The sequence below is a fragment of the Myripristis murdjan genome, chromosome 3 (assembly GCF_902150065.1).
Source record: "Myripristis murdjan chromosome 3, fMyrMur1.1, whole genome shotgun sequence".
NCBI classification, from domain to species: Eukaryota; Metazoa; Chordata; class Actinopteri; order Holocentriformes; family Holocentridae; genus Myripristis; species Myripristis murdjan.
In genome coordinates this window covers 39,884,093-39,902,821 of record NC_043982.1, presented here as the reverse complement: position 1 = coordinate 39,902,821, position 18,729 = coordinate 39,884,093, and the positions used below count along the sequence as shown (strand labels likewise).

At 41.9% G+C, this 18,729-nt stretch overlaps 1 protein-coding gene across 3 annotated transcripts in view; it reads left to right on the top strand.

The window, feature by feature from the left end:
• shank2b (SH3 and multiple ankyrin repeat domains 2b) overlaps positions 1 to 18,729 on the top strand; it is a 204,837-nt gene that overhangs the window by 165,156 nt on the left and 20,952 nt on the right. For all 3 annotated transcript variants that reach the window (XM_030076268.1, XM_030076260.1, XM_030076253.1), the window contains exons 17-18: positions 15,715 to 15,850; positions 18,641 to 18,721. In XM_030076268.1, coding sequence (XP_029932128.1) covers positions 15,715 to 15,850; positions 18,641 to 18,721 — 217 coding nt within the window. The remainder of the gene's footprint in view (positions 1 to 15,714; positions 15,851 to 18,640; positions 18,722 to 18,729) is intronic.

Below are 18,729 nucleotides of genomic sequence, written 5' to 3'. Positions count from 1 at the left end.
TAGTTATTAGGGTAGGGTTATTTATTGATCTTTTATATTTATTTAGTTTGAGTTATAGGTAGTTTTGTTGTTGTTATATGTCAGTTTGAGAGAAAGAAATCAGAGAAAGAAGAAGAAGCTGAGAACAATAAATTTCATTAATTATTTACTTTTAACCTAACAGTGGTCTATTGTTGTTTATTTTTTATTTTTTCTACTCGCACCCATTTCTCCCGAGTGAACTTAAATCTTCTGACTAACTGGTCCACATTTAGATTACAATTTTATTTACTTTACTTTGATAACTGGCTCTGTTATAGCAACCAGTCGTTACACTTGTCTTTTGTGGACACTGTGCATACAGTTGACTTTAGTGGAAATCCCTCCGCTTCCCTTGCGGGTCAGGCTGCACCTCCGACTGACTCTCAGTCTGCAAGAGAAACGCTGTGAACTCAGAGCCTTTCAGTCACCGTGAGGCCTCGCTCGGTTTGGAAACAGATGGGCCTGAGGCTGTTTCATTTCCTGTTTCGTAAGATGCTATTTGAAGGAAAGCCACAAGGGGTAATATTTAGGTAAATATAATATAATGCTTTGGGAGTCATAAAATAGACTTCAAATCACATAAAGGGGAGATAATAGAGGTGAAAGTGTCCAAAGCCTCCCCAGGGGCACAGATTAGCTCGGAGAGATGACCTCAAAATGATGTGTGCATGCGAATGAGTGTGTGTGTGTGTAGGTGTAGGTTTACACGTGTGTTTACCTGTGTGAAAGTACAGAGATAAGTGCCTTGAATTGTGTGTGTGTGTGTGTGTGAGTGGGTGGGAGTGTAATCTTGTGATGGGACCGGTCGGAGCACAGACAGTCGTAGGATATATGAGCAGACTGACCAGCGGTAGACGTTAAATGTTGAAATATATCACTATTGGCAATGTCACAAGAATCAGTACTTAGGCACCAGAGCTTTCTTTCTAGTACGAGAAATATTGACACAGTTGGATCCCTTACTCTTTAAGGCAAGGCAAAGCAAGGTAAATTTATTTTTATTGCACAAAAAGAATAAAATATGGATTAAAATGCAAGTAGATGAAAGCAGAACAAAGACATGTTAAATAAAATAAAATAAAATAAAGAATACATTTCACAGTGAAGTGCAATCTCGCAAGGTCATTTATAATTGCGAGATCGTGGATGGTTAAAAGGCAGGACCAACTTGTAACTCGGTGTTCTTGTTCTGATGCAGCCTCGTCTTAAATATTTAGCCTTGAAACGCTTGAAAAGTTGCCGTCGTGGCTCCAGGGGCCGTGAATCAAAACGAAATGCTTTGGGGCTGCTTTGTTTACAGGTCAGAGCCGCGTTCGCTGCTCATTGTGCTCGTTCTATCTAATGTAGTCTTTAAGTTACTGTTTACATGTTATTGTTTATACAAAGTTTTGCCGAATTATGGTATGAAATCCGGCATCGAGACAATCGAGAGGATGTTCGCTGGCAGGATCAACTCCCAAAATTCTGGTATCACCACTGTCACATCCTTTTAAATAGTAGGTATTGTAGTCTCTGCTGGATTTTTTTTTTTTTTTTTTTTTTTTACTAAGCTGCTTAAATGATCACATGTTGCATGTCAAGCTTGGTCAAGTTCATGTTTGCCTGAAATTGGGTATTGATGTGTGTGTGTGTGTGTGTGTGTGTGTGTGTGTGTGGTGAGAACCAGGAAGGCAGATGAGTTGCCGCTGGTTCAGCCTTGGGCTTCAAAGATGGCAAGGAGGAGAAAATCCCTCCACCATCAATTCCCGCTGCTAGTTACTCCCTACCCACTTTAACAGTAATCAATACCTCTCAGGGAAAACCAGGAATCAGTCTCACACACACACACACACATGCATGTATGCACACGTTGCACACACATGCACACACGCTACAAACACAGAGTCTTAAAATAGCACACAGAGTGGAAATCATCGTTTTCTATAAATAATTTATTCAGAGGTATAGTGCAAGACGAGCAGGATGCCCGAGTCCGTGGAGCTTAGGGAGCTGCTTTTTATCTTCAGAACAGCCAAAACACGGCTGACTGGCAAAATATGGCGTGAGAATAAAACCTTTAAGATGGCTGCACTGGGAGAGAGAAATGTGGGTGAAATGTGCCGAAACAGTCCATTGACAAAAAAGGTCGGTGTCAGAGCAAGTCCCCGTTTGATGATGAATGGTATGGTCCGTTATTCTCCCCCCCAACACTGATGGCATGCTCAGCACCACTACCTCCTCCAGCGGTATCACAGAGCAACGGTCACTTAGCAACCAGTGACATACTGTGTCTTACTGTGTACACAGTGATAATGCAGCTTTTAAGAATATTGCTTACCAGAGACTCAGGAAGCAGAGAGTGTGAAGTGTTTGTGAAGCACCTCGCCGGTCGACTTTCCAACGCACCGAATGAAGCTGGGGGTCCTGCTAAACTGGGATCCACTCTCGACAAGGAGGCCTTTCATTAGTTTGAGACTACAAAGACAAACTGGGGTGAATGTGAGAAGAATGCATGATAGAAGCAGGGCTGGACATGTTGAATATCGATATTCTGATGAGATTGTAGGGACGACTATCAGTGCTTTCATAACACAAAAGATTTTTCATAAACAGTGAATTTCCCTCGGGATGAATAAAGTGTCTATCTATCTATCTATCTACAAGTAATGCGGGTACAATGACCAAACAGGTGGAGGCAAGTAGAAGAACCCTCTAATAAGGTTAGAAAATTACATCCTTTTACTGTAATGTTGCCTTTTAAACAAAATACAGAACGTATTCTACATTATATTACAATATCTAAAATCCAAGATAATATCTGGTCTCATCACATTATTAATATATTATTGATATAACGCCCAGCCTTAGAAAGGAATTGAAAGGGAATGACATGGCAACATCTGTGAGCCTTGATATGAATATTTATACTGTATATCAGAATCAGAAACACTTGATTGATCACTGAGGGGGAAATTAGGTCAGTTGCAGTTGCTCAAATTGTCGAAGTGAAATTATATGAAACAGAAGAACATGTGCATTAGAATTTTGTAAAACAAACAAAACAAACAAAAAACAAAAAAGTGATTTATGTGAAAGTATGTGTATTAATCCTACAATAATATTACAACAACATAATATGTATATGTATATGTAGGCCTACAAGCTCTACAAACACATGTTGACAAGAGCAAAGGGTTGGCAGCGGTAATACAGAAAAGTGGGTTAGTAAAGTAAAAGATGGTCATATCAAAGTTTTTCATGAATTCCAGTTCATTTGTTTTATATGTTATAAGTATACAATGATACACTATATGGACAAAAGTATTGGGCCACCCACACATCACACCTACAGGAGCTTTTATCACCTCCCTTTCTAAATCCAGAGGCATTAATATGGAGTTGGCTCCCCTTTGCAGCGAGAACAGCCTCCACTCTTCTGGGAGGCTTTCTGCCAGATGTTGGAGTGTCTGTGGGAGTTTCTGCCCGTTCATCCAGAAGAGCATTTGTGAGCTCAGACTCTGATGTTGGACCAGAGGGCCCGGCTCACAGTCTCTGTTCTAGTTGATCCCAAAGGTGTTGGATGGGGTTGAGGTCGGGGCTCTGTGCGGGCCGCTCAACTTCTTCCACACCAAACTCAGCCAGCCACGCCTTTATGGAGCTGCTCTGTGCACTGGGGCTCAGTCATGCTGGGACAGGAAAGGGCCTTCCTTCCCCAAACTGGTCCCACAGAGCTGGAAGCAGAGAATTGTCCAAAATGTGTCGGTGAGCTGAAGTGTTCAGATTTCCCTTCAGTGGAGCTGAGGGGCCGAGGCCGAGCCCAGAAACACCAGCCCACAGCGTTATCCCTCCTCCAGCAAACTGCACAGTCGGCACAATGCGGTCAGGCAGGGAACGTTCTCCTGGCGTTCCCCAAACCCAGACTCGTCCATCAGACCAACACATAGAGAAGCTGTGGTTCCTAAATGCTTCCACTTTGCAATAATCCCACTTCCAGCTGATGGTGGAATATCTAGGAGGGAAGAAAGTTCACCAGCTGACTTGTTGCAGCGGTGGCTTCCTGTTACATTACTATTACAGCAGCACGCTGGAACTCAGTGAGCTCTTTAGAACCAGACGTTCTTTCACTGATGTTGGTAAAGGCAGACTGCATGGCTAGCTGCTGGATTTTACACACCTGTGGCAATAGGACTGAATGAAACACCTGAATTCAGTGATTAAGAGCTGTGGCCCAGGACTTTCATAGTGTGCATGGTAGATACAACTGAAAGAGAAGGCTTCCATCTGATCTCTCTCATCGGTTTTCATTCTCAGCGTGTTTGGTTTTAATGCAGCCCTGCATCATGGATTAGGTTTACGCTAGGACAAACCAAAGAGGTCAGCCAACAGGACTCAGATGCTACAGATGTGCAACAATTTCATTTGTGCACAACCTGGAGCTGTTAACCTTAAGTCGCGGGCGCAGATGGTGCCGTCGCTTCTCAAGGGGACAGATCAAGTCGCTCAGTGGCGGGTTTGCGTGGAAGGTGCAGATGTTTTATCTCATGCACGTACAGAGATGTCAGAGCTGAGGGGAAGGACGAGGCTGAAGTGCACGCCGGCAATGACAGTAAACAAAACAATTGGTGTTTCCAGCTTGGCTACACTGAGGACTGTGTCAGGCTGCAGTCATCAGGACAACCTGGAGCTGTGATTTCATTTTTTAGTTCCACTTCCAAAGCTAGAAACTTCAGTGTGTGATGACTCCATTACTTATGACATACTTATTCAGATGCAAGAGTGCTTAGTTTTTTTTCTCTTCTAAACTGATCACAACCATTTGCAAATTGATTGACGTGATGATCCACCAGTATCTGCCCCTAGAAGCAGATAGTAGCATCAGTGTGTCCATCCAAAGTTTATTAGACAGCTTTGGTTACTAAGAAGGAGCCAGAGTTAAGATAAATTTTGCAAAACGGTCAATTATTGAAGGACTGGACTGGTATTTTTTTTTTTTTTTTTTTTTTTTTTTTTTTTGCATTCCTGTGGGCAGGAACATTTGGAGAGCTGTGGAGGCACTGAGGAGAATATAAATATCAATTCTTCCAAATTCTCACCTTGAACTCCAGTTAATGCCATTGAGTTTGAATTGACCAGCCATCTGGCACCTTTGAAATCCCTCAGAGTCACTGTCCTAACATGATGGAATACATTTATTTCCAGGTACTACAAACGAATAAGAAAATTTTTTTATCTTAGGTGTCATCTGGCAGAGATGGATGCTTTTCAGTTCCTTGGCTGATTAAGATAGTGCTGATTCAACAACCATCTGTCAGTTGTGTTAGTGTGCACTGACACCAAGCATCTTTGGAGCCATTTGTTTGAAATCTGGAGCCTTTACGCCTTTAGTTCGGTTCATTAGGCCGAGTGAGAACAATGTCATTCAATCTCAGGCTGCACCAAATAATAGCACAAAGATGTCTCTGAAAATGTCTCAGTCCTCTAACAAGAGAACTGAGAGGAGGCGATTGAGAACAAAATCAAAACCAACCGCAGGAAAAGACCCTGAAAAACTTTCATGGGAAGGAGACAGACGTTGACATCTCATTGCAGCAGTTCCTCACGCTAGGAAATCTGAGCATAAAAAAATGAAATCTTGATCGATGCTCGCTTTCAGCTTCGTGTTTTTTTTTTTTTTTTTTTTTTCTGGTGTGAACACCGAGAAGGTAAATTGGAGGACAGAGAAGTCCGTCATGCTTTGCCAAGTTACAGGGACTGGAATCGGATTTGTTTTTTTTGTTTTTTTTTACTCTCCCACTTAAATCTCTAATCTGGCAGGATGACAACTTATCACAGCTCTGTCTAATAAACAAGCTCCTTGTTGCTTTTATTTAGAAGCTCTTGTTCCCTTCTAATTGGGCAGAGTGAATCTAAACGAATCAAATACAAAAATGCAACAGAACACTATAAATTTTCCTCTAGTTCAGGCTAATGAAAACAAACTGTAAGTGTGATTGGACCCTTAAGGCTCGTTTATACTCCACATTAAATACAGATACAGATGGAGCCCTTTGTCCATACTCTGTGTTTATTTTAATCTCTATAGATACGGACTAACCAGAGCTGTACCACCAGAAATAATGGGGTCAGTGTAGCCAGTAGTTGAAGCGAGACTGGTCTATGAGCGAGCCACGAAGAAGAAATGTTAAAAATTGATAAAACTAGAGAAAAGAAGTCTTCATCCTCCTGTATCAACCTCACGGTCCACCACTGTTTACACTACCTCCTCCGGTTTTGTAGCAGGAGCGTTATTACGACCTCCGGCACCGTCATCATAAACTTTTTGCTCTGTGCTGCCCTCTAGTGGATTCATTCCTTATCATCCATGCCAACAGAGAGGACGCGTGGAAATATGTGGTGCAGTGACGGTTACGGCGTTTGAAACACGTTTTCATTTTCTTATGTAAAGGGAGCCTAAATGAGCCTCGAGGCTTTCTGTGTGTCCAACCTGTGGCAGTACTGCATGCAGAACATCTCAGCGTGGCTTTGTCGCTGTGTCTGTTTCATTGACTTTTTGGATCTGTGCCAGTGGGGCAAGGCGGTTGTTAGCGCTATGAACCATCTATTAGTGTCATCCACTGCACTACAAGAGATTCAACTATTTCTGTTGAGCCACTGGCTGACAAGCCTGCCTCGACTGTGGCTTCTTCTGGGTCTCAGGGGCAGGAAGTCAACATGGACATTCACTCATGGACTCTAAATTATATTGTCTATTGTAAACATCTGGAGTGTCCCAGTAGTTTTGCAGTGCTTGCTCCGTCTGCTGTTGTAAATTTGTACATGTGATAATGTAGTCTAAGGAGTGGGAAATGACAGCGAGCGAGCCTGAGCATGTGCTGTGTGTGTGTGTGTGCATGTGTGTTTTTTCAAAGTCAAAGCATGAGTGTGACTGATGGCTCCCCTGGTAAATGCATGCATGCAGACCATCACTGAAAGAGGTGAGGACTGCATGCAGGGTCCTTTTCTTCAGTGTGTATGAGTGTGTCCGTGCATGCATATGTTTGTGTGTTTGCACTTATATGTGCTCTCATTGTCAGTTTGATATTCAGCTGCATGATTCATCAGAAACAAGATTCTTCTAACTAGGACTCTGAGTCATCAGAATAAAACTCTTGTCTATGCATCTCTCTCTCTATCTCTCTCTCCATCTTCCCTGCTCTCTCTCCCAGTTTCAGGCTTTCAGTTTATTTCTCTCTCTCTCTCTCTCTCTCTCTCACACACACACACACACACACACACACATGCGCACTCACACCATTTCTGTCTTCTGTATATTTCTGCATTTAATGAGCCTGCTTTGATGTCTACTCTAGCCTCCTACAAGGGGAAAACACACACACACACACACACAAAATTCAGAGAGCTCTCACCCAGCCCCCATTCTTAGATGCCTCTCAACTCCACTTTACTGCCTTCATATGAATGTGTGTGTGTGTGTGTGTGTGTGTGTGTGTGTGTTTCTCACTGGTCACATGTCTTCACCGCTCTAGTAGGGTGAAAACACTCTCAGTCTGACTTTGTCCATTCAGAATAGGATCCAGGTTGAGGAGGCCAGTCAGTTCAGAAGCTGAAGGTTCGGATGAATTTGGTTCCACGGAAGCAAAACTAACGTATCGATTAAAGACGTATCAATTTCTGTGGAAATGCAGCCTCGGTGCCCCGGGGCTGCCTAACCTGCTGTTGGGCCTGTTTCTGCAGCCTATTTTCTATCAGCGCACGGAGAGCTGGTTTGGGGATTACGTTTGATGGAGCGAGAGCAAGCGGTGCCGTATGCTGCAGCTTCCCCTCCATATGCTTTCACAGGCAGTCAAGGGCAAGGGATAGGGGTCGTCTAGCACTCTCACTGTCCTACATTATTCTGTCCCTCTGTTCTCTCCACCTCTTTACTCATCTCTCTCTCTCTCTCTATTTTTATGCATGACTTCTCTGCCACTCTTTAGGTACTCCTCCTCTTGCTTGGCATTCATTTTTACGAAGTATTTTAGACTTTTTCCCCCATCGCTATTATCACAGTCAGGCATTCAAGAAGTCGAGCTTGGCTGACATTTGTTCCTGAATTTACATTTTCTTTGCTCCATTATTCACTTTGGTTGCACAATGGGTGCCTAAAGAATGATAATTCTTGATGTATTGATAATTTGCACCTTTTTTGGTTTGCCTAGCCTGTTTTTTTATTTGTCCCTTTGATTGAGAATTGGGTGTAGCTAATTATTCAGTGGAGCTTTCCTGGGCAAACAGTTTTCAGTAATAAAACTGATAACAAGTTTATACTACAAGGCCTTGGAGCCAGCAGGGACCCCCTCATTCAATATTACGATGATATGCTAGTGACTGTTGAGTATACAATATGATTTGTCATTGCAAACATTGCGATTCAATTGTGCAAAGTAAAATGTGAAAACTGTAGTAACATATAGGACAAGAAATGTACTTCAGAATGCTTTTATCCTAAACTCCATGTTGCAAAAGCTTAAATTATGAGAGGGTCTTTCCTGAGTTTAAATCATAACACCCGGCCTCTTCACGTCACAAGTTCTGCCTGTGTGCACAGTTACAGCCTCAAAGGCTTTTACAGTCCCACAGGATATAGAAAACAAAACATCGCCTCCAATTATTAGCCCTAATCAATTAACATCACATAGTTAAACAAACAAATCAAATCAGAATAACAACTAATAAGCAGAGAAAAATGAAAGTGCAGTGAAAGATAAAAGATTTCAGTGACAAAAAAAACATGTAGCTCTTGAACTCATGGAGTAAAAAGGAAAACTGTGAATATAAAGTGCTTGGCTTGGACTACCTGGAGTAATTTTTCAGACTCACAAAAATAAGAAATAAAATGAATTGTGAAAGAAGACGCAGTACTACATTTCACAGCAGTCTATTGTACAGTGTGCCAAACAAGATCAGGTCATGTTTTTGACTTGAAATGGGATGGAGCAGCGTGTACAGCTGTGAAAAAGGTACAAGGTTATAGAAAAAAAAATGTCTTGGTAATAGAAGAAAAATACACTGCAAAAAAAAACAAAAAAAAAAAAAAACATTTTAACAAATCATCCAGCCTCGTATTCACTCTTAAAGTCTTGTTTGACTTCATCTGCCAGTGGGTTGAGAAAATCCAAGTTGTTTTTGTAAATCAAGTGTATTTTCTCGGTACTAGTGGGCTGATCTGGCTTGTTTCTGCCTTGTTTCAGCATACTTCTACTTGTTCCCAGAAAAAAGTCCTGAAACAAATGAATTTGCACCGGAGACGAGTGGAATTATCTCATCCCGCCGGCAGGTTGTCTCATTTGCTTTAAGAAAAACAAGATTTTTATCTCGTTGGATGCCCTCGGATGGATGTTTTTGCAGTGCATGAACTGGCACCGCTTTATAAATATTATCACAACATAGCTTAGTTTGGGATTTTTTTCAGCGAATCCTTTTTTTTTTTTTTTTTTTTCCTCCCACCCGTAACCTCCTGTGTGTGTCAAGCGGACAGAGGGCGCCCGACCTCTAGGCAGACCTGTTAACCCTTCCTTGCTCTGGATGGATGGATTAGCCACATTATCCCTTCAGCAAGTGCCCGGATAGGTCAGATTATCTCACTGATTAATCTGATCAGCGCTGGCCAGTGAGCGAGGTAGGAACGGTTGCATTAGATGAGATTGGAACGGATGATGGGATGGATTCAGGGCCGCCTGCGTTCAGCTAAATGGGCCGGATGATGGTTAATGTTGTGGAACTATTGTAATGGTTATGATAATGATAATGTCTTTGGAATAGGTCGTTTTGCTTGATCTGAGACAAGGCTGACTATTACATGCACAATATACTGGAGGGCTTATTTTCTTGTGTGTGTGTGTGTGTGTGTGTGTGTGTGTGTGTGTGTGTGTGAGAATGCATGTGTTACTGAGGTCCTCCAGCTTCAGCTCTTTCTCTCGCTTTTGTTTTTGTTTTTTTTTGCTATTGTTCCACTAAAGCACACCAATTAAACAACACACTAGTCACTCACTCACCCACTCACTCACTCACTCACTCACTCACTCACTCACTCACTCACTCATGCTGCAAAAAAAATATCCATCAAGTCTCCTGTTGACTCTTCTTCAAACATGGCACAGAAAAATCTGCCATGTGATGAGATAGAGACGATCCCACTTGTTTTGCAACGCCAACCAACTTGTTTCCAGATTTTTTTTTTTTTTTTTTTTTTTTTTTTTTTTTGGAATCAGGTGTCATTTTCTTGATCCTGGTGGGCTGATCTGCCTTATTCTGACTTCAACATTTCAGCATGTTTGTACTCGTTCCCCCGAAAAATTCCTGAAACAAGTGAAACTGCAGTGGAGACGAGTGTTGTTATCTCATCCCACTGGCAGATTTATTTGACTTGTTTTTAAGAAAAAAAAAAAAAAAACAAGACTGTAAGATATGAGTCTAAATAACTTGTTAAGATGTGGAGTTTTTTTTTTTTTTTTTTTTTTTTGCAGTGCCTTTTGCTCGCTCACTCGCTCGCTCAGTTGCTCACACACTTGCATAACCCACACAATGCGCCTGCACGGACACACACTTTCTTAATGCAATAGTCTGATCAGTTAGAGAGAGAGGGAGACGAGAAAGAGATGGAAACATATATTCAAAATGCTATAGCTGAACATCCAGCACTTGACCTCAGTGATGATCACCGGTGATTCAGCAAAAAAAAAAAAATGTGGAAGGTCATGTCAGTTTTATTACGTTCATTCATCATTGCGCTGCTGAAGTTCCCCTGCTTTTTCTCTTCTTTCTGTGTCATCCCTAATTCTAAAATCTGTTCCTTAGCCCTGTAAGACTCTTATCCTAAAATCTGTCCAGCAACAATTCAAAGCGGGTGCTTTATCTTGACATTTGCAGAAGAAAATATTTGTGTGTGTGTGTGTGTGTGTGTCCTCCCAGTTTCGTTACATAATAGGGTGGAAAGACAGCACAGATTATGTAAGGCTACCCCTATACGGGAGCTAGTAAACATGTGTGTGGACCTGAGTGTGTTCCGTGTTCGGTGTGTGTGTGTGTGTGTGTGTGATGAAGCATTATGCAGGGAACACAAGGTCAGACTGGACCAGCTGCTGGAGCGTCACCGTCTAATTACCAAAATGGCTGCCCCAGCTGGGTTTCTGAGATTAAAACAAATTCCCAAAGAGAGGAATCAATTCTTTGTCTTTAAGTCTGACTCCGTCTTGTTGTCTCATTATCCTCCTCTCTCTCTCTCTCTCTCTCTCTCTCACCTTTACTTTCCTTCTGTCGCACCGTCATTCTCTACATTTTCCCTCCACTTCTTTAACCTCTCTCTCTCTCTCCCTCATGTCTTCCTTTCCATCGCCTCTCTCCATCACTCCTCCTCTCCTCCTCTTCCAGTATTTGTCTGGAAGAGGAGGAGAGCAGGGGAGGAGAGTCGAGGAGATGATGCAGATGAGCAGGACAGCGGAGCCCATATTAAATTAGGCTAGCAATAACAAGATTAAAAACCGTCCATGTGGGCACGCACGTAAATGCTTGAAACAGAGACACACAGAGAGAGAGAGAGAGAGAGAGAGAGTGTACAGTGCATACTAATGTGCGTGTGTGTGTGTGTGTTAATGTGTGTTTATGTGCACATGCGCTCTGAAAAACCGAGTCTGAGCGTGGGGGTGTGCAGCGTTTCGGGTCCCGGCTGCACTCAAATGCTAATGTATGAGCTGCATACGGCTCAGTCGTGTCTGTGAACTCCACACGCAGAGACAGACATCGGCTTTAATTATAACAGGATTGTCGCTGGAACTTCAGCAGCAGGATTTTTGGCCACGGACCAACTTGTTCTGATTGTCTTTGAAGATTGACTGTGAAGGCCATGGTATTAGCCCTCTCATCCTTCCCCACTGCCAACATGAATATTGCCAACATGAATATTGGCAGTAGGACAGGGCGAAAGAGGTAATACCGTGGCCTTCACAGTCAAGGATCTTCCCTCCCACCAGGATAATTATGGTCAGTGTGAAAAGAGAATTTTCACGTCTTAATTTGCAATCGTCTTACAAGCCAATACCTGAAGGGACGTATTAAAGACAAACCCCAATCGCAGGCTGCTGCTCCGTTTAGCTCTTTACTTAGAAGAGCAAAAAAAAAAACCTGTTTAACCTTCATTCTGCAGTGTAGAGCTGTGAGATAGGAAGTGTCTGAGTCATCAAAAGTCCTGGCCTCTTCCCCATCAGTTGGTCAAGTTCCCGCCGCAGCACGACACTCGGTCACCTTGCTGAGCTTTCTACCTGGAAGCAGCTTGTAGCTTCAGGCGCCTGCAAAGCCGCAACAGGCCAAAGCAAACCAAGCTCTATTTATGCAGCATGTTTCGTACAATCATATTCAATGCAGTGCAGTGTAGCGTGCTTTGCAATCAGACAAAACAGAGCATAAACAAGCACAAAACTGTCCAGACCCACTTATAGTAAAGCTAGACTCTGCAAACTATACCCTGAGAAAGATGAAGATAAGTGTGAAAGGTGCTCCCAAGACCTCTGTAATTTAACTCACATGTTCTGGGCATGTCCCACACTATCGAACTTCTGGCATTCATTTTTCAAAATAATTGAAATATCGAACTTGAGAATCAGCCCGTCACCTCATATAGCGATCTTTGGCAAACCCCCAGATGGTGTCACCATAGCTGTGTCCCAATTCAGGGCCTGCATCCTTCGAAGTCCACATTTGAAGGCCAGTTAGGTCACAACACTGCGTGAAGGCCTGTCCAAATTCATCCAAAGTCGAAGGATCCTTCAAATTCGCACTTCAAATGTGTCCTCCTTTTCAGCTGTTGGTGGCCGATTCGGAGGATGCACCACGACTATCCTTCTCAGGCTCCCAAATCTCAAGATGCTTTGCGTGCTGCTGCTCAGTCTAAAAAAGTTAACTGACATGGCTACGGCGGCATCTAAATTCAGATTTCACTGTTATAAAATATTCGTTTTTTACTCATTTGAACATCCAACGCCATATGTTAAACCAAAACCCCTTTCTTTACTGTTCTGTCTTGTCTGGCAGAAAGAAACGTTATCTTTCTGTCTCTGGAGTTTGTTGTCATGGGAACGGCGGTTACCCGACCAGGAAATATTCCGAAGGCTTGATGGGGAGGACGCTTGTCCGAAGTCCGGGTCCTCCAAAGGCCGCGGACTTCGGAGGACCTGGACTTCGAAGGATGCAGACCCTGAATTGGGACACAGCTCATGTCTGCCACTCAGTCTAATGCAATAGCTTTCGCATCATTAATTGCACGTAGAAAAATCCTTCTGCTTTGGAAATCCTCCCAACCACCTTCTTTTAAAAATTGGTTATTGGATGTCCTGTTCATGCTGAAACGAGAAAAAATGCTAACACTGAGGGGCTCCTTTTACTCCCGCTGGAGGCCACTAATTAAATATGTTGAAAACCTCAGCCCTAGCCAAGTGACACCATAGAACTTAAGCTTTTGCCTGTGGATGATGGTCGACCTGTCGTCTGCCCACCACACACACAGCCAGTTTCTCTGATTATTTATTTATTTGTTTTGTTTTGCTTTGTTGTTTTTCCCATATCCTCAGGAATTTTGAACATTCCAGTAAAAGGGCTCGGTGTCAGATAAGTTAGGCCTTGGCCCTTTATCTTTGTTCAGAGGAGTAGGTGTAGCTATCTCTGCAATTATTTCATTTCTTCTCTTGCAGCTGCCCAAACGAGTTTTTCATTTTCCAAACTTAATCCTCATAGTCAGCAAAAAAAAAAAAAAAAAAAAAAAAAAAAAAAAATCCCCTGAGATAGATTATCAACTTTGATGAATATCGCTTTGGTATTTCCAAGTTGTACAAAGACACGGTCGACTTTCACAGACTGCAGCCTGGACATCATCGCCACACCTTTTCTACGCTTACTGTGCATGCATCCCACGAAATATCCCTTGCAGGTCGTTTATAAGCGAGTGACCATCATTAGTGTGTACATGAATGAGTGAGAGAGTGACCACAGGTTGCCACGCATAGCCCACAGCAGGAAAAAGAGAAAAAAAAAAAAAAGGTCAATAAAGCACATATGAGATTGATCATTTTTCAGCACACTATTGACCGTCTGTGCCTGTTTGACTTAACACTCTTGGAATTGAACATATTCAGGTGTGGAAACAAACCTCAGGTATATAAAAAATAAATAATAAATAAAAGATCCATGGCCAAGATTGTTTTAAAACATGTCTGTTTGTTCATATGCACTGAATAAATAGACACTGAACACAGACAGTATTAAAAAAAAAAAACGCAATATCATCATCCTCCTGTGATTTTGAAGGGGTCTTGTTGGCTGCGCATTAAGCTCACTGTTGCTGTGTTTCTTACTGATTTACACGCTTGTCGATGTTGCTGTGACCTCTTTGCTGTTGGAAGTCATAACCAGCTCACCCCGGCCAGGCTCGCACCGACAGCAGAAAGATGCACAACGACATAAAACGTGGCGTAATATAAAGCTGGCAGTGGATGTCCTGGAAAAACGAGCACACATTTACCAGACAGTATGCTTCTGCCTTCAGGTGATGTAATGTTATTATTCTGCTCTTGGACCTTCCAGATGAGTTTTTTGTGAACTGGAGGAACTTTGTCCCAAATCTAGAGGAAATCTTCGAGCTGTGATGTGATGCCATATTTTGTGGATTCATACCTTAATGGGTCTGTCACTTCCAAACCTGAAAATGCACCAAACACATGAACCGTGTGCACGAAATATCTCTTTTATCCTGTCACTGTCAAATCGCTCTCTGTTCATTCTTTACGGAGCTGTGCCTCTCAGATTATGGGGTGGGACAAATGCTTTTTGCTTGTGGCTGTGTGAGGTAATAGTGAATATTTGCCTACACACACCAATCTGCCAAAGGAATACTCAGATGTTTTGGGCAAAGTTCTCTTTTTTCCGACTTACCCAGACTGAGACGAGATGTTCAATATCATTTTCACCTCGGTATGTCCAGCGGTTCAGTTCCTAAGGGTAGGGTTAGGGTTAGCTTACCATAAAGACTTGTAGTCTTTTACATTGTGTGAGTGAAGGTTTGTTTTTTCACTTGGATAGAGTTAAGCTAATGACTCTCATAGATTTCAAGTCTTTATGCTAAGCTTACAGGAAATGCTACCCATAGGAACCCGAACCACTGGGCGTACAGAAATGGTGGAAATGGTATCAAACATCCTGTCTCAGACTGGGTAAGAAAAAGAGTATTCCTTGAGAGCTTTTTTTTGTTTCTTTGACAGTTAAACTTGCTGATATTTCCCTTTAAGAGGAAGTCGAAGGAAAACTTGCAACATGGTGTGTGCTTCTCTCTGAGGTGGATTTGGGTTTCTCGTGTCACATCTCTGCTCTGTTGTTATAATGGAAGCCTATGAAGATTGGCTGCTTCTGCTCTCATTGCCAGCACCGATTCAACATGTCAGAAGTGGCCTCGGGCTCTTTTGAACTCCCGCAGATGGAGCGTGAACAGTTCACTGGCTCCAAAACGCTCCAGAGAGCCGCTGCAGTGTGGCTGTGGTCAGCGCTCAGGCCCGGTGCAGTGCTTCAGTCTCATGTCTGATCATGTCGCGTGAACAGAAAAGTCTTGTAATGGGGGGGGATTCTTGAGTCCTTCAGGGTCTACCAGCTTTTAAATAACTCTGCTGGCATGTGTGTGTGTGCGTGTGTGTGCAGGTGAACCAGGAGAATGTGGTGAAGGTGGGCCACAGACAGGTGGTCAACATGATACGCCAGGGGGGAAACCGACTCCTGATCAAAGTGGTGACGGTGAGCCGGAATCTGGACCCCGAGGACACGGCGCGCAAAAAAGGTACAGCAGCAAACAGATGATTATGTGGAGTCCACATATTTCATACCACACAAAACACAGAATACAGGACTATATGAAACACTTAAAAATATAGCCAAACTCAGAGGCTTCCTGTCAAAACATGACTTGGAAAAACATAATCATGCTTTTATTTCCAGCACAGTCGACTGCTGTGATGGACTTCTGACAAAGACGTCCTAAAAAGTAGATAAAGAGAGGCGCCACTCTTACTCACAATAAGATAAGATAAGATAAGATAAGATATTCCTTTATTAGTCCCACGGTGGGGAAATTTCACGTATTACAGCAGCAAAGTGGATAGCAAAATATGAAGCATAATTTACATTATAAACAGTATAAACAGATAATAAATAGCAAAAAGCAATATAAACATTATAAACAAGGAATATAGAAAAAAATAGAAATATGAACAATTTAAGCTTCCGTTTCAACCCTGAACGCTCCGACGGAGGTTCAGGGTTAGTGTGAAACCATGAGACCAAGTGACAGAACCCGACGCCCGGTACTGGGATAGAAAAATATAATTATTTTATTTTATTTTATTTTAGGCTACATATTAGGACACATGATGTTTGGTCTGGTCTCCTCCCTGGTTTTTAGGAGACCTGGGAAATGCAGTACCCAGGTAGACATCCCGTCATGTGGTTTAATATACAGCCTAAAATAAAGTGAAATAATTATATTTTTCTAGTGAAGGTAAGAGTGGCGCCTCTCTGCTGTCCCACCTTCTCACAGCCAGTTGAAGTGCTGTTTTTTCCCCCGACTAGGACTATCAACCACCTGCAACTTATTCAAAATTCAGCCACACAGGTGCTAACTAGAATCCAAAGAACAGACTACACACCTCATTTCTTAACACTGGCTGCCTGGGTCGCATCTAAATGAAGCGAAGCGGTCTTTAGTCGCTGTGTTGCACTTTGCTGAAGCCGAAACTTCGTGATGGTCTTCGAAATGCCCCAGCCTTCGCAGCTTTTAAATCCAGACTGAAATCCCACTTTTAGTCAAATAATGTTATTATTCAGGGAGCACCCTTTTATCTTTTTATCCTTTTATCTTTTGTATACTTGAATGTAAGTGTAACTGTTAAGTTTTATTCTCATTTTTATCTTCTTTGAATTCTACTTCTTTTCTGTACACCACCTTGAAGTTAGCATTGTGTATAAAACTGGCTTTATGAATAAAATTGCCTTGCCTTGCCAGTAAAGGGCACAAGAGTTACAGTGCAGTTGTTAAATATATCATGTATGATAATCAGTATGATTTATGTATATGTTCACTACACAAACATACACAGTTACTCTTCTGTATCGATGTTACTTTTGACAAGAAACAAGAAGGTAACTGGTCTGCTGCTGCTTCTAGCTTGTTGTTTTTCTCCTCTTGTTTTCAGCCTCACCAACTTGTTCAAGTCACCACATGGTCGCATTCCTCTTGAAATTATCCACAGGTTTCCACACACCATGCTGCTGCAGTGTGTCCACTAATGCTCCTTTCATTTGAACTCAGACATCTGAGTTTTGGGCTTGTAAATGTCCAACCAGTGATGGCATTTCAGTTTTATTTTTTTTTTTATATTTAAATCAGATTGCCCCAAAACATGGGGTGGCAGCTGGAGTGGAGTTGTTTTAGAGTTCAGAGACCATTGTGGCTAATATATCCACATTTTTAAGGATAATTGGAAAAGTATTAAGAGTCTACTCCAGTCTGCTGCTGTTGCAAGAGAAGAGTCAGAGCCCCGCCAGTGGCAAGCGTTTAGCTGCCCTCAGAAACCTGTTAGTAACCAACTGCTTCGATTAAAAAAAAAAAAAAAAAAAAAAAAAAAAAAGAAGCTTGAAAATGGTTACAGAAATAGAAGCAGCCAGTAAAAAAAAATAGAGAGAGAAATCTACGCAGGTAAAAATGCACTATGTTTGAAAAGCCTGCGATAAACAGAGACTGTGACAGAGATGATAATGTGAAATCCTGTTTTCATTACTCATAGAGGAATATGATATGGCACCATAAGGCAACACTGACGTCACGAAGGATGTCACGCAGCCAAGTCACTCACAGTGTGAACACACAGGAATGGTAACCTGAAACCAGAGTTACTGTAGTTTTGTATTTTTCTTTAGTTTTTATTTTTCTTTCATTTTTAATTAATTTTCTTTCAAGTCAGTTTAGTTTCAATTGGTATCCAGAATGATTTTGCTTATTTCAGTATATTTTTTATTATTTAAAATATTTTGTTTTAGTTTACTTTTTATTAATTTCAGCATTAGTTTTAGGTTTTTTTAGTTTTTTTTTTTTTTTCATATTTCGGGGGTTGTTTTAAGAAGCACCAATGCCTCCTCATGCTAAAGACATTTTCTGCATAATTTCTTTTTGGTTTAGTTTTGTAAGTACACAATAACATATTTCAACTTATTTCAGTTCACTGAAATGTTTTCACACCTAGTTTTAGTTTTTGGGTTTAGTTAACCATAATAACCATGCCTAACACTTGGAAAATAACATCCATACACTGAAATATAATATTTTCCCAAGCCTTAATATGAATCTGATCAGTGTTTGGATCTTCAACACGATGATCCAGATCAGGTTTTTTTTCTTCTTTTTTTTTTTTTCCCATAGCTATTACCTTACCTGTCTGGCTCCTGGTATTTAATTTTGGATGTGTGTGTGTGAATGTGTTTGTGAAACCTTGAACTTGGAGTCACACTGCCTCTTCCTGTCTGTCTCTCTCCCTGCCTGCCTGTCTGTCTGTCTGTCTGTCTGTCTGTGTGCCAGCCCCTCCACCACCAAAGAGAGCCCCCACCACAGCACTGTCCATGCGCTCCAAGTCGATGACCTCTGAACTGGAAGAACTAGGTAAGAAC